Below are 14,973 nucleotides of genomic sequence, written 5' to 3'. Positions count from 1 at the left end.
TAATGATAAAAATGCTGGGAACGAGTCGAAGCTAAGATGAGAGTCTGTTCGTTACATCGTATGAAGTTCAGATTCAGATCGCAATGCTGGGTATCGTTTGTAATCGTAATGCCGCACACGAAGGAAAGAAAAAACGTCTAGATCTCTTGGACCCATATCTGGAGAATATATTCGTCAGCCAAACCCGTGGTCGTTATAGGGGAGAGAGGGCATCATTCTCTTAATAATAAGGAGGCAAAAAGGAAAAAAGAAATAAGAGAGAAGAGTAAGTAAAATTCTTACCTCCAACTTGCCAATATCTAGCCTCTGCTTCCGCGCCATCTGCTTAACACTCATCATAGCGACGTCCAGGTCGTCCTGGTCGCCCATGGTAATCATATCCGTCGACTGCGGCACGTCCTCGTCGCGCACCTTGAGCTTGAAGCGCCGGCGCAGGCCAAACTTATCCCGGATCCGGTCCACCAGCTCCGAGAACTCGATCGTCGTGCTGACCATCACGTACCGCACGTCCTCCGCGTGCACCTTTATCCGCACCTTGCGGATCTCCGGCCGTCGAGACCCCCCGCGCGAGGAACCCCCCGCTACCGACGTGCCCCCCGGCCGCCGGTTCGTCACCATCTCGAATTCCCCCTCGTCGAACGAGTCGTAGTCGCTCGCCTCGTCCTCCTCCTCGATGTACCGCGGATTCCGCCGGCTCTGGCCCCGGCCCACACTACTATTACTACCACCACCGCCTCCTCCTCCCCCGTACATGTCGTACACGTCTTCCGGGTACCCGTCGTCCTCGTTCCTAGAGCGCCGCATCCGGGGCTGGTCGGCGCGCGAGAAGCTGCGCGGCGGCGAGCGCATCTCGGACGCGGACCTGGACGAGGGCGCCTTGCGCTCGCTGCGCGGGGAGCTCATCTTGTCGTAGCGGTTGCTCTTGGAGGGCTCGGGGATGTTGAGGCGGGCGGGCATGGGCTTGGGGCCGTTGCGGACGGAAGCGGCGCGGGTCATGGCCGCGGGCTTGTCGTTCTCGGGCGGTGGCGTGGGGGGGAAAGCGTTGCGGCTGGCGGGCGGCTCTGACTGCTGTCTCCTGCTCTGCAGGCCCGGCTTGACGAGGTTCGTCGCCGCGAACGAGATGTTGTCCGCCGGACGGTCGTCCTTCTCCGCTGCCCTCCCGGCGTTCTTGATCTCCGACCCGGCGAATCCCGTGAACGCGTTCGCCCTGTCGGAGGCGGCCACCAGGCGGGCTTTTCCTAGGTAGTCCTTCGTCTTCAAGTTCCGTACCTTGGCCTCGTTGGGCCGGTATACGACTCCCACGGGGATGGAGAATACAGTGTAGCCCTATAATAGAGCATTAGTACCCAGTCTGAATAAAATAAAATCTCAAGAATAGAAAAAAAGAAAATCGCACCTCTGCCTCTTCCCTAATAGCCTCGTCGATAACATTGTGATCCTCGACAACCTTTTCCTTTACCGCGAAATTCAGATCCTGCAAACCCGCGTCCTTCTGTTGCAAGTAGATATAGCAGAGACCTCGGTTGAACAGCACCTCGCAAGAGTATAGTTTGAATAGCAGGCCTAGTTGCGCGTAGTCGATCATCGTATTGCCTCGGAGATATAGTAGGGTATCGTTGAAATTCGCTAACGCCTCTTCGAAGTCGCCGAGCAGGAAGTTGGATACGCCCTGTTGGAAATAGGCCACGGCAAGGTATTGATCTAGTCGGATCGCCCTCTGGTAGCATTCGACCTAGGAGCAGAAAAGTGTTAGCATTATAGAAGGCGAATTAACTTGGGATAACTAAGTTAGGAGGTATGTTAGGTATGTTAGGTAGCTTACAGCTTTCTCGTGCTCTCCTAGAGTCGCATGTATAACACCCATGTTAAACAGAATCTTAGACGTATCCGCGATGTTGTCGAATTCCCTCAGCGCCTCTTCGAATTCATTGTTGTCGTATCGGCTCAAGGCCGACACCCACGATTCTATCTCCTAGATAGAGTATTAGCAACTCTATGCTCTCTCTCAATCGCACGCCCACCATCCCTCCAAACATCAACCTACCTGCTTTAAAGACATTGTGTCGCCGGGATGAGCCTTGAATTAGTACCAATTGCTTTGTCCAGAAAGCAAAGGTAGAAGGGGGGCCGCTCCTTGAGGCGATACTAATGCCTAGAATTTCGAGTCGCCCCTTTTTTGTTCGTATCCAGCTCAGCTCAGCCTTGGATTGTTGGTCTTTGCGTTTTTGGCCAAGGCTAGAAGGTTGGTATTTTTTTTTTTGGTCTTTAATCACACCTATTCTACTAGTTTCCTGTGCCCTAATAGCCGCTCTCCCGTCTTTGAATTTCCCGTTGCTAATAATAGTCTTGGCAGTAAGTAAAATAGCGGACTGGTTGGGTCCTTTATTAGGAAGATGCGATTTATAACAACTTGAAGATCGGAATCCCTTCTTTTCGCAATTGGGGGTCGGGTTAGATGAGAGCCTAACTACGGGCTACTGGCGGCGTCTAAGCTCCTGGTCCTGGTAATTTTGGCTGACGGAGGGGCGGATCTTTTGCAAGTCCCTTTGTGGCAGGCAAAATAAAATAAAAAATGCCAAAAAAAGGTCGGGGGTGTTGGTGGGATATGTAGGTACAAGACGCACGACGACCACGAGCCAACCCAACGGGGTGGGACTTGTCTCGATTACTCGATTACTCGATTAGACGTATTGAACTTATTAGATACCTAGAAAGGTAGCCAGGTAGATAGACTAGGCCGATTTCTTCGCACTGCGCTGCAAGGAATGGATTAGGTCGGTGATGAGATTGGAGTGACTTGCAGTTCTTGTAATTTGAGAACAAGTAATGACAAGTAATGAGTGGATGGAACGACGACGAAGCCAGCGCGTACAGAAGGACTGAGAGTGGATGAAAGTCGGAAAAGACAGTGACAGGCGAGAACGAGACCTTGTGCCAAGCGGAGCATTGGACGGAAAAGACTGGTAAATCTGGGTCTTTTTTGGTCAGAATTCCGGACCAGCTAGGAATTGTATGTATTATTTGAGTACGTACTTATTCCTCAAAATGTTCTTAATGAGTCCCCCCCGGCTTTTGCTTTGGCCGATTGTGATGCTTGTGGATACGGAGTGCCCTCTTTGCGGGCAGCCAAAACGACGATGATGCTTAACCAGGGTCCAGACTGTAGGGAGAGACAGGGGTAGGGATAGTGTATGTAGTGAGGTAGGTTGGGTACACGGGTATTATGTACCTAACCTATCTTCTCAACCGAGGGCTTGGGCTTGTGGGCTTACGTAGAAAAGCTAGGAGGGGGAAACTTCTAAATGAGCGCCGGCCGTCCGTCCCTTTTTATTCCGGCTTCAGATGTGAGGGTAGCAAGAAGCTGGTTGGTATTCGGAAGTTCAACTTCTTAACCAGTCGTTCGACCTGTCATGATCAAGCGAACAATATACAATATACAATCCAATATGTTCTTAGATTGTCTCATCTAAACAACAACTTTACTGGCGGCCAAGGCGCCTACAAGTAGTACAGCCTCATTAACAAGCGCGCAGAGTAGTTAACCGACTCCTTCGCGCCATCGATACTGAAATTTGGTCGCCTACGGACGTACCAACAACAATCTACAATGAAGTTGATCGCACGACGTATAAGTTGTTTATAGATCAGGAGGATGGTGGATGAAAATACTAGGAGGCAGTACCAGTACCGCCTGAGACCGTCTCGAGACTACTTGGTCGTTTATTTTACCTTCCTTCGTTTACCCCTTGGGTGATTAACGCCAGTTCGTTCTATGTATCGAGCCATCTCTACGGAGGCCTTCCCTCCCTGAGAGGATCTCGTTATAGACGATATAAACGAATGTGGTATGCTCATAATCACGACTCACCACCAAGACTTCCATATACATGTACGTATTCTAGTCTTCTAACTAGTCAGTGATTGATTACTAGTGTATGTAACTTAACTTCTTCAGCAACGAGCATTAAGCAGTGTATGTAGTATGGCAAAGTAGCAACAGTTGTCGATATTAATCCTAGCCTCTTACTCTTTTGGCCCTTGGGGTTGCAACTTGGAACGGACCCTGTCTCTCCTCATGCAGCAAGCGTTCCAAAGAGTCGATTAAGGGGGTATGATTGGTTGACGGGATTCGGCAAAGCCCCCGCAGTGTCGGACTCCAAGGCGTTTCCAAGGGCGCCTAAAATCTGAATCGAGCCAGTCAGTGCTCTAGGCCGTGTACAATGTCTTGTTCGTCTTATTGTTCCCTTCACAATTCTTATTACAACACCTTCGAGAACTTTCCCGTACATAGATGAATCAACAAGCTCCCTACCCGAGCTGTCTATGTAGGTACATGCATGGCTCATGTGCCCAGGTGTCATCTCATCTCGAACCCGGAATAGGTAATCTGCACACATCGTAGTTCTTCTCTTTTACCCGAATCGGTACGGATTATTGTAGGATCATATCTACGCGCCGACAAGTCTTCTAGTTTTATTCAGCACAGTTCGTCACTCGCAGTAATGCATGTGATGCTCCCTCACAACTCGTGGTCGGAGGATTAAACGAGGCTTGTCATCGATTATGCTATGCCTATTCTGTTCGTGTAAGGCATGTAAAGTCGTTACCAAACTCAATTTGATGCCTGCTAGTCATCTCATCTCTCCATATGCACGATGCAATCGAACGGCGTGCTACATTCTTACCTTCCGAGAGGCCCATCCTACATAGTTGCCCAGTGTTCCCCTATGATATTCCAAAATATCCATCCCATCCCATCGTAGCGGATTCTAACTCCCGGTCTTAGGTAGCTCTACACCATCTCTACAAGACGCACGTCATTACGATACGAATGAGTGTCAGCTGGAGAATTGTTGAAGACTGAAGAGTCAGAATTACTGGATTGCATAGTAACATCTCAGTCTGTTGCGAAACTCGCTTCCCTCCAATGCGTTTGAGGCGGTCTTCCTACCCTTAGTCTTTGACATCTATATCCACTACATAGTATTAGCTGGGTACATCCGTTAAAGCGAGTAGTCAGGCCCGGCATAAAGGACAGGGCGGGTGTTTGATGATCCCCAAATCTCAAAAGGTCCGTGTTATTCAGAAGCCCCTGGGCCCACGACATCTGTGATCTGAACCTCCTTAGCGGATCAGATCTCTAGAGCCTCAACGAGACGTCGCTACATAGTAATGAATGCTGCCTATGTATTACTACACGGGTAATGTTTTGGAAAAAGGAAAAAGAATCGAAACTAAAGCGATCCTCCCTTGATCCTCTAGACCCTGCTTAGATAGTGCAACGTCCGTGTTTTCAGTAGCGATGCCCGTCATACATAGTAGTCGAGCATGACATACCTGCCTACCGATCTCAATAGCTTGGTGCTTGTTGATCCTTCGCCCGCGGGTAATTATGTACATTATGTACTTTATCTAATGGGCTAAAGAGGTTGCATGTATATGCCAGCCATTCGTAGATATTTCTCTATCCCACTTCTTTCTCCGTCACAATCACAAAAATTCTTCAACCGCACAAATGGGTAGTAGGTAACCTTTTTATCTACAGTAGCATCCTTGTTGCATACGGCCTCCACCGGTAGGTACCGATAACTATGTAGGATGCCATACTCTTTTACCTAAGTAAGTGCGTTTGAATTGATCTTATTTGTCTCATTCCACGTGTTCCCGGTCACCGCTAAGTGGGACTCTCGGCGCTCTTGTGACAAGGTCTGCATTAAGAGGTGAGCGCTATGTTCGTGTATTAGATAAGTCCGGTGTAGGAAAGTTATCTGAGCTTAAAAGCTTGGTGTTGAAGATGCGGTCGGTGAGTTAGGTTCAAGGCATGAGAGACGAAGACATGAGGGGTGAAGAAGGGTATGGGAATGGCGGAACCAACCGCTTAACCTCTCCTCATACATACCTAAAGTATGTTGTGTAAATTGCCAATAGCCGGGGCCCCGGAGTCGGCCATGAAGCCAAGCTTTTCGTTCTTCAGTCATAAAATGTCAGATAGGGACTTGGCTTTGGATAAACCCCTACCCACGACTTCTCCGCGCGCCGCCAGAAAGAAAGAAAGATCATGATCACGCCGTCTCGTTCGATGATCTATCATCCTTCAAGCTTTTCTCCACGATTATCGACTATCTTCAACATTTTCGTCGATGTGAGAAAGGGGTATGCAAGACTGCAATAACCATTACGACTTCGTCCCTACAATGTTTCGTTTGGTTCTGTGACCGTAGTGGTTGACGTAGGAACAGCGTCCCAAGGAGGTAATCCTTGGCGGTCCTTCATCATGAGATTCTTTAAATACGCCTGGACTTGCGTGGCGCCACCATGGGTCGGTTCATGGTGCCATCGCCCAGAGGATACCACACAATCCATCGAACCCTTCTAGGCACGCAAATTCGGCATCTTTATCCCGAGCCCCTACCTGATATGCTTGCTAGATATGCCCGCGTTGATAAGGGGCGTTTCTTATTCGAATAAATCGAATGGCATGATCAGAGCAGATCTGTCGTCTGATTCCATGTAATGTCGTCCAATGTAAGCCCGTCAAAGCGACTGCCGAGCTGCCATAATCAACTATGAACAGCCGCCATTAACAACATGGCAAATTGTGCTATGACAAATTATTTCTTTGCCGTTTGAATAAATTTGGAAGACTTGGACCCTGAATGTCCCTGCATAAGGGACGAGCAGGGGGATCATGTATACATAGACACCGTCAATGTCGACGAGACTAAATCCCAATTGAGCTTCCAGGGTTGGATGCTTTCTATGTATCAACGGTGTTTATTGGATACCAATAGTCTTTACGAATAATCCTTACTCTAATACACGTTGCTGGATCTAAAACCTATACCGAACCGGTTCTCAAGTCTTAGATCATACCTTTCTTTACCTCGTCCTTTCTTTCCTCCCAGAGCGTCTTGCCAGTACACGAGCATACCGTCTTATCATTGTCCCACATGCCGGCACTCCTCGCAATAACACCAACGACAGTATTCTCATCATTGCTCAGATTCGCTTCCGTGACCCCTTCTTGCTGACTAGAAACAACCATCGCGTGTCCAATGACTTCCCAAACCTGGAAGGGATGGTCAAAGAATACTGCGCCCCGGCCATCCTTTCCGACCTGCACAGTACCCAAGATCCCCCGGGGCTGCGTTGTGCCACTTCCGCCTGCCCATACCGGACCCGTAGACGTAGCACCAAGCTTGAGGTCGCCGTATTCCCTTATGCTGGCCGAGTATGTACCAGGCTTAACTCCACGAACAGTCAAATCCACCAAGGTTATTGTAGGAGAGACTTGGACCATGCGGGCCAAGCCTCTGACTTCCCTGTCATTTACTCCAGATCCTTCCGTATCTGCCTCTGGAGCAGAAGCAGGCACCAATGCATCACCACCCTTCTCATTGCGGTGATACGTCTCGAGGATGCACACAGCTGCGCCTAGAAGGATCTGTATCAGCTAGCTGGAAGAGCCCAATGATTATCGTATCGAATTAGGAGATCCGGAGCGTAAGCCGGCTGCTTCGGTGAAGCTCGGCATGAGGTAAAGGAGATTGATGACCTTCTCCGTGCGGCTTTAAAGTAACAACCGATGCTTTACATTAAATCCAAATAATAAATCCAAATAAAAATACACAAGGTAGTATGGAAGGAAATATAATAAGGAAATATAATATTTCACTCACTATTCGAAGCACCTGACCCTCTTAGAATAGCATCCCGGCCTGTAGCTTCAATAGCGCTAACGATTGCGGACGGAGCAGCTGTTTAAGGGAACATATTGTGTTAGTCTCAGATCGACATCTTTCAACTGTCAACTGTGTAGCCAGCCTCTCTTGCGTATGGGTTCATCTTACCGGTCCCTTCTACTGCTACAAGCTGCTTCTCTAGGTCGGCTTCGACCTTAGTGATACCTCCGAGTTTATATAGCGCATCCGAAACATCTTTGACACAGCCGTCACAGGTCATCGGCACAGCGAATAAGGTCTATATATTTCGTTCATGCTCCTATTAGCTTATACTGTTTTTTTGAACTTGATAAATAGGTAACATTTCTTTCTCTAAGGCTACTTGTAACGACTAAATGGTCATGAGAAAAAAAAAAAAAAAAAAAAAAAGGTAGATAGACGGACCTGAAAAGGAGTCTTGGCCTGATTATGAACCGCCATCTTGTCGCTAGTAGTGACAGGATATCTACCTGTAATACGAAGGGGAATTTCTCGCTGGTTACGGTGATAATAAGAATCAGCAGCGACGCCAAGGAAGAAATAGCCAGTACGCGTAGCAAAGGAGCGAAATGATATACCGTGCAAATATTTCAGCATCATATGCTCCAAGACGGAAGAGGGGATGAAGGGAGCTTCATAATATTACATTGTACTATCGATGGTGTAGAAACGGCTGGAAGCCATTCACTTACACGATAGAAAACCTACCCTTTTTTTACGTAAACTAAATAGACCAATAAAATGTAATAAGCAGGACTTTTGCTTTGAAATCGCAATTCCTTTCTCAGTATTGATCCGACCTGCCGACTCTTCCTACAAAGGTACAACTAATAGTACATAGTAGATGCGGGCTCGGTCCTCGGTGCTTGCAACTGGCGTCACTTAGTTTATCGCTATGCGCTAAAAAATGATATCGTTTATCGATAGGCGGGGAAACTTAGATATCGGCTGATCGGTCCCCTACCGCACACGTGACTTGTTGAATATCGAATTCTGCTAGTGATCGCACCTTAAACATCCAATAAACCCTGAAGCCGCGAATTTGGCGACAAACGTGCCATTGCAGTACCATAAAGGGTCCTCTAGGTCATACATGTGCCCCCTCGTCGAGGCTATCGAACAGTTAAAAATATACCTTGACGACGAGGGGCTAACGCTCCCTCGAGAGCCGTCACCGTCACCATGTCGCAGACTATCGGGCTGGTAAGCTCCCCTTCCTCCCCTTCCAAACTCGTCGAAGCGGAATAGCGAATAGCCAAGACTCACAAGTATTACTCTCCCAACAGACGAAACTAGCCTACTCGCGAGTATGGCACCATGTCTCCGCCTCGGCGCCACACCCGACACTCTCCACGCAACCGAACGTAACCCCTCCATCTCTAGGCCGTCTAGCCTCGCGCATCGCCGTGATCCTCATGGGCAAGCACAAGCCGATCTGGGACCCGTCGACGGACTGCGGGGACTACGTGGTAGTAACCAACTGCGCGGCCCTGCACGTCACCGGCCGCAAGAAGTGGCAGAAGACGTACTACCGACACAACACGCGGCCCGGCTCCCTGCAGTCCGTCACCATGGACGTGCTCATGGCCAAGCACGGCGGCGCCGAGGTCCTGCGCAAGGCCGTCAGCGGCATGTTGCCCAAGAATCGACTACGGGATAAGAGGCTCGCTCGGTTAAAGGCGTTCGAGGGCGACGCGCACCCGTTCAAGAAGAATTTGATACGGTTTGGTGGCGTGGAGGTGGGTAAGGAGGGCTGGACCGAGGCGGTTCAGGCGATAAGGCAGGCGGGTGCGCAGAGGTTATAGCGGAATGTTGCTTTGGCGGGAGCTTTAAGGAATATGAGCATCAAGGGAGGCTTACGGGCGGGGGAGGGGAGAGAGAGAGAGTGGACTTTGCCAGGGGAATACCTCTGGCCCTACATATCTGCTATGTACTACATCGTACGTGTATAATGAATGCATCCCATGACAGCCAAATTGATACGTATGTGGTCGAGAAATTGGTACTCCTAGGTAGATTGCAGGCCGTATATTCGTTGCGGGTGTAAGGGGAATACTAAGAGCCAGAATCATGAAAATGGCCATATATATAAATGATATTTAACAGCACGGTTCCAGGTACGAAAAGAGGATTTCACGAGTATTGAGAGATGTTTATCTTGAGATGGTATCTAGATACTCGTTCCGATGCAATAACAACTTCATAACCCGGCTAGAATCCCATTTCCCCAATTAATTGCGGATTAAAAAAAAGAAGCAATCGCAGGTCCGCGCATTACGCCAAAGACAATGGTACACATTTGAAATCTGCAGAAAGAAAACGACGTCTACGAGCGCGAAATCTCGACTTTTATCAGACCGTTGGGCCCGGACTGCGGCGCGTATACTTCGGCGTCCTTGCCCGTGTTCTTGAGACCCTTGTGCCAGGATAGATCTGTGAAGGGTGAATACGGTTAGAAACTGGCTGGTCGGCGTAAAATTTATCGGGAGAACAGGAGATAGATAAGTAAAAAAGTAGACTTACCGATTTCAAAGTAGTGCTTGTTGGGCAGCGCGTAAGTGACTGACTTGACTTCAGATGCGGCCTCGAGGATCTGCTCGCCCATCTTATACATGGTGTGCTGGACCGAGGGGCTACTCTCTTCCGCAAACGTCTTCATGGTGATCCGACGGGCGTCTTCCCAGGCCTTGTCGAACTGCGCTACCTTCTGCTCGACTGCCGCCACGCTCGGTAGGGTATTCCAACTCCAGGTGGCGTCGACGTCGGTCGAGAGGATGCGGTCCCAGGTCTCGGGGAGCGTGGTGTACTCGTCGCGAATGAAGCCGTGGAAGGCGGACCCGGTGCTTTTCAGCACCAGGAGCCCCGCGATGCCGCTCGTAAGCTCGATTCCCTGGCGGGTAATGCGGGCCTCGACGTTGCGAGTCTCTTCGCCGTCGCGGTAGAAGCTGTGAGGGTGCTCCTTTCCGTCGATGACCATACGGGTCCACCGCTTGACGACTACGCTGATATTGGCGGCGTGGATGTGGGCGTACTGGTCTAGGAAATGCTGTCCCAAGTAGCTGGCGTACAGTTCCGGCGGGTTCACGGGGTGCTCCTTGGCCTTGATGTAGATGGTGTTCTTCATGGAGTCGGTGGCCACGACGACGCTGTTGTCCGCCACCGTGTACGACGACTCGATGTCCCCCTCGAGTAAACAGCATACGGTCATCTCCGTGACCGTGTGCGTACCCGTCGCCTCATCCCTATGGACTTTGTACACGCGGACATTGTCCTTTCCGTACCGAGCTGCTGATACGACGGGCATGATGGAAAGAGTGTGCCTTTTTTTTTTTACTTCTTTTTCTTATTCTCCTCGCTCTTGCTTGGTTCTGATTTACGAAGATTATGAAATCCGTAAAAGTTCAGAGTTAAGTTAAATATGCCGGAAGCTTTGGGGGAACCTGGGAAGCCGATTAACCTTTGCTTTATAAGGGATGGCTCAAGTGCAACGTGATGCAGAAATATTAGAAGGCGAATCTCTATCCTGTACAATTGTAATCAAACGAGACAATTGGATACTAAGTAAGAATAGTAAGAATAATAATAATAATTAATGATAGGAAAAAGGAAGTCGTGAATCATTGGCCGAGTCAGTCTACAGGAGAAGGAAAGAAAAGAACTCGGTGTAAAGGAAAAGGGAGAAACAAGACTGCGTATTTATATACGTCCTATGTCTCTTGTATACGTTGGAGATACTCCAGCTTTTTCCTACGGTCTACCTAAACTCCAAGCCACCAAACGAAGCTATAGGTACATACTAAACCTTCTGACCTACTCTGACCTACACTTACTAGACTACCGACCCTCCATCCCAAATCGAGCTGCATACGTACTATGTAACCTGAATAGGTTCACATAAGGATGCAGGGACGTAGTAGTCTACGCAGATCCGGGTCCTGGACTCTTGGACAGTCCCGGATTTAGCTGCTCGACTGGGCAACACAGCAGGTTGGCTTTCTGCAGATCGGAAAGCGCCTGAAGCGGATGCATACGGCATTGCATGTACATGCATACGATATTATAGAGTTCACGTCTGCTGGGTCCGCTGGTCACCGATAAGAGAGAGAGGAGTATGTAATAAAATGTAACTGTGTAGTTGGTGACACAAGAACGGCGTCGGGATGAAGAAGAAAAAAGAAATGGCGTAAAATAGAGACCCAGTTAACTGGCTCCGGATGGGTCTTAGAAGCTAAACTTTACCCCCCAGTGGCCAATAGTAGCGCATCATTTCCATTGTCGATTCTTAGCGGCTCGATACATCATACCGTACCTTACGGAACTCGCCGACTCCCCTATACCCCAAAGGCCGACTCCTACCCGTAATCGGTACTCAGCTACCCCTGCTCAGGTCCGCCTATACGCCTATATACATAGCTCTAGCTTTAACTTCTTATCTGTCCGGTCTGTCTTACCTTTTTGCTACCGATATCACTCTTCTTGCTTGGTGCTAATGTATGTAGGCAACATGCGGTCTAGATCCCTAATCTAGATTTTGTTGCGGGCTGATGTCATTCTAAGACCATTCGGGGAGGGTTGCTAAGTTGCGAGGCGGGTTTATGTCCGATGAACTCCTCAGGTATTCTGGAGTAGTTAGTTACTTCAACAATCAACTTCCTAGTTAAACAGGTATGTATATCGTTCACTCGGCTCATGCCAACTAAGATGGTTTCTTCTACTTAGTATAACTAGTTAGTTATTGGGAGAAAATTTGAATGATATGGCCAAGTGTCTATCAATATATCCTCAGTAGTTTGCTATCTACCGAGGTTCTATGTTATCCACTACCTACCCAAAGCTTGTGAGACTCTTGATAGGCATATGTAACCGGTGAATAAACGTGGTTTGTTATTCGGAATGACTGCGGGTGAGAAACGTTCTACGCCGGTCAAGCTTCTACATGCCACAACCAATATACTCGTGGTCGAAATCTAGCCCCTCAATCGAATATGTAAAGGAGACTATCCCCCCACGGAGGCGGCCTTTGGACTCAGGTCTAATGACCTGGGGTATAGAGATCCGAGGGTAACACAATACACCTCGTACACCACACTCGTCACCACACATCTCACAGTGAAGCTGACTGCAATCGTAACTTTCATACCGGACTAGGTTAGAATATTCCCTACGCTGCTAATATATAGATAACCTATTGCCATGACATATACACGGCGACGATGGGTTCCTAGTCGTTAAAACTCACAACCGTTCGCTTCGATAAAAAGAACATGCTAAAGTTGTTTCTAAATAATGCTGAATTATATAGGGGCTAAATATAGAATCGCTAAGGCTGAAAATAGACAGGGGTGTTTTATATATTCGGCCTTCCATCAAGTTGCTGACGCCAACCTTACCCGAATCCAAAGAACTGCGGCTTAGCTCTTTCTTATATGGTAATTTCTACTTCGTAATAATACTATGAAACTGCCCTAGCTGAAGCTGTCAGATCTCATTTAAACGATCTGCACAGTATGTTAATGCGCCACTCGAAGAATATCGCCCTTCAATGGCGAATCGTCTGGTTCCACCCTATAAGCTAATTTATACAATTTACCTATACTGGGCTTTGTGGTATGTCATGCCCATAAGAAGAACCTTTCTTGATATGGTAGGTCAAGATTTAGCTGACGACTTTCACGTCTCGCTTCCCTTAGTCATTTAGCAAGCTCAGGGGCTGTATTTACACAATGACGGACTAGAGTCCTATGGATAGGACTCCAATTGACCCTAATTGCCCAATAATCCAATATGGAAGGTCGCATTTGAATAGGTAACGTCAAGGCTTCGCGTTGGGTATATATATGAATGTTGAACTACCCAGGCTAGTATACAATATCTCAACTCCCATCACAGAAGTCAAACTTACTCTTCATCACACTATAAAGAAGATCTAGCACACTCTTCTCGCTATGTATATCTCTAAGATCGCGGCGCTTGCGCTTCTTGCGCCTTGCACGCTCGTCTCCGCCGCCCCGTCCTTTAAAAACCACGGAACACTAGATGGATGGGATGGAACCAACCACGAACACAAAGGAACCGTAACTCAGGTCGACAACGTGTCTTACAACTCAGGCTCGTCGATCAAAGTGGTTCAGATATACGATCCTGGCTACACCGGCAGATACCACTCGGAAGTCTACAAGAAAGACGTCTACAAAGTCGGCGACGAGGGGTTCTACGGCTTCGCCTTCAGGCTGCACTCAACCTGGGACACCTCGTCCAAGCAATCCTACAACATCGCGCAGTTCATCAGCAACCTGGAGGACAACCCCGACAACACGTGCGGGGACGGCTTCATCCCCTCGATGATGATGTGGGTCGAGGGCGACGAGCTGAAGATCCGCAGCAAGGGCGGCAACATGTGCGACAGCACCCTGAAGAAGTTCTCCGTCGGCACGATCAAGCCGGGGTCTTGGCACCGCGTCGTCCTCCAGGCCAAGTGGGAAAGCGACAGCTCGGGCTACTACAAGGTGTGGTTCGACGGGAAGCAGGCGCTTGAGAAATCCGGCCTCGTCACTACGTACAGGGACGCGCAGAAGAAGTATGGCTTCCAGTTCCGCACCGGGTTGTATGCTAATAGCTGGCACGACGACAAGCGCATGGATGGCAACCAGGGCACTCGACAACTGTGGATCGATGAGGTTGCCATCGGAGACAAGTATGAGGATGTGGACCCCGGTGTTCAGCAGTAATCTTGTGGCAACTGTGTGTTGTTTCGGATGATGGCCTTTTTATAAAATGTTTGATGATTTGTAAAGTCTTTGGTATTTAGTTAGAACGTTATAAAAGCCATTGTCTTTCTTGATGTCTCGAAGTTGTTTAATGATCAAATTTTGGATTTTTATTTGTAGGTTTAAGAAGAGTTGAGTGCACGCATAATATCCGGGGTATAATTGAAATTAGCCAATAGGAGTTGTCTTTCGGAGGAAAATAGGGAATATTCTGTTAAGTAATCTCATACAATAGTACAGACCACGGTCCACGAATAGATCTACCCAAGTCAAAGTTAAAAAAGATTATTACTGGACACCTGACGTATGTGACATGTTTAGGTTAGGAGGTATGAAAGGGGTAAAGGGTAAATACCTCCTATGTTTCTCCTTATTGTATCACCAAGGTAGGTGCTTACCTGGATAACGTGTCGCAGTAGCAAAGTTTAATATAAGTTTCAATATTAAGTAATAAAGTAAGTAATAAAGTACTCTCTCCGCCGCCT

At 48.4% G+C, this 14,973-nt stretch overlaps 5 protein-coding genes across 5 annotated transcripts; 2 read left to right on the top strand and 3 right to left on the bottom strand.

Annotated features, from left to right (window-relative positions):
* Window positions 1–137: 137 nt before the first annotated feature.
* On the bottom strand, window positions 138–2,059 carry F5Y00DRAFT_256231 (uncharacterized protein; the record flags this gene model as incomplete). The annotated part of the gene is made up of 5 exons (XM_048010381.1): window positions 138–158; window positions 283–1,326; window positions 1,397–1,732; window positions 1,823–1,972; window positions 2,045–2,059. 5 exons carry the CDS (start codon window positions 2,057–2,059, stop codon window positions 138–140), a joined length of 1,566 nt encoding a protein of 521 aa, XP_047860089.1.
* Window positions 2,060–6,612: 4,553 nt separating this feature from the next.
* On the bottom strand, window positions 6,613–8,318 carry F5Y00DRAFT_274434 (Cu,Zn superoxide dismutase-like protein; the record flags this gene model as incomplete). Its single annotated transcript, XM_048013357.1, has 4 exons — window positions 6,613–7,434; window positions 7,680–7,757; window positions 7,851–7,980; window positions 8,127–8,318. 4 exons carry the CDS (start codon window positions 8,316–8,318, stop codon window positions 6,863–6,865), a joined length of 972 nt encoding a protein of 323 aa, XP_047860088.1. The 3' UTR covers window positions 6,613–6,862.
* Window positions 8,319–8,768: 450 nt separating this feature from the next.
* Window positions 8,769–9,552, top strand: F5Y00DRAFT_209606 (ribosomal protein L13). The gene is made up of 2 exons (XM_048005495.1): window positions 8,769–8,924; window positions 9,008–9,552. The coding sequence occupies exons 1-2, from the start codon at window positions 8,904–8,906 to the stop codon at window positions 9,524–9,526; spliced, it is 540 nt and encodes a 179-aa protein (XP_047860087.1). The 5' UTR covers window positions 8,769–8,903; the 3' UTR covers window positions 9,527–9,552.
* A 374-nt stretch (window positions 9,553–9,926) lies between these two features.
* Window positions 9,927–11,227, bottom strand: F5Y00DRAFT_209617 (uricase). Its single transcript, XM_048005496.1, has 2 exons — window positions 10,245–11,227; window positions 9,927–10,154 (listed from the first exon to the last, which is right to left on the bottom strand). Exons 1-2 carry the CDS (start codon window positions 11,023–11,025, stop codon window positions 10,048–10,050), a joined length of 888 nt encoding a protein of 295 aa, XP_047860086.1. The 5' UTR covers window positions 11,026–11,227; the 3' UTR covers window positions 9,927–10,047.
* A 2,376-nt stretch (window positions 11,228–13,603) lies between these two features.
* F5Y00DRAFT_249314 (polysaccharide lyase family 20 protein) lies at window positions 13,604–14,858 on the top strand. Its single transcript, XM_048009576.1, has one exon. The coding sequence runs from the start codon at window positions 13,667–13,669 to the stop codon at window positions 14,447–14,449; it is 783 nt and encodes a 260-aa protein (XP_047860085.1). The 5' UTR covers window positions 13,604–13,666; the 3' UTR covers window positions 14,450–14,858.
* The last annotated feature ends 115 nt before the right edge of the window (window positions 14,859–14,973 follow it).

The sequence above is a fragment of the Daldinia vernicosa genome, assembly GCF_022497035.1.
Source record: "Daldinia vernicosa strain CBS 139.73 unplaced genomic scaffold F5Y00scaffold_82, whole genome shotgun sequence".
In the NCBI taxonomy this organism is placed as follows: Eukaryota; Fungi; Ascomycota; class Sordariomycetes; order Xylariales; family Hypoxylaceae; genus Daldinia; species Daldinia vernicosa.
This window is presented reverse-complemented; position numbering and strand designations above follow the sequence as displayed.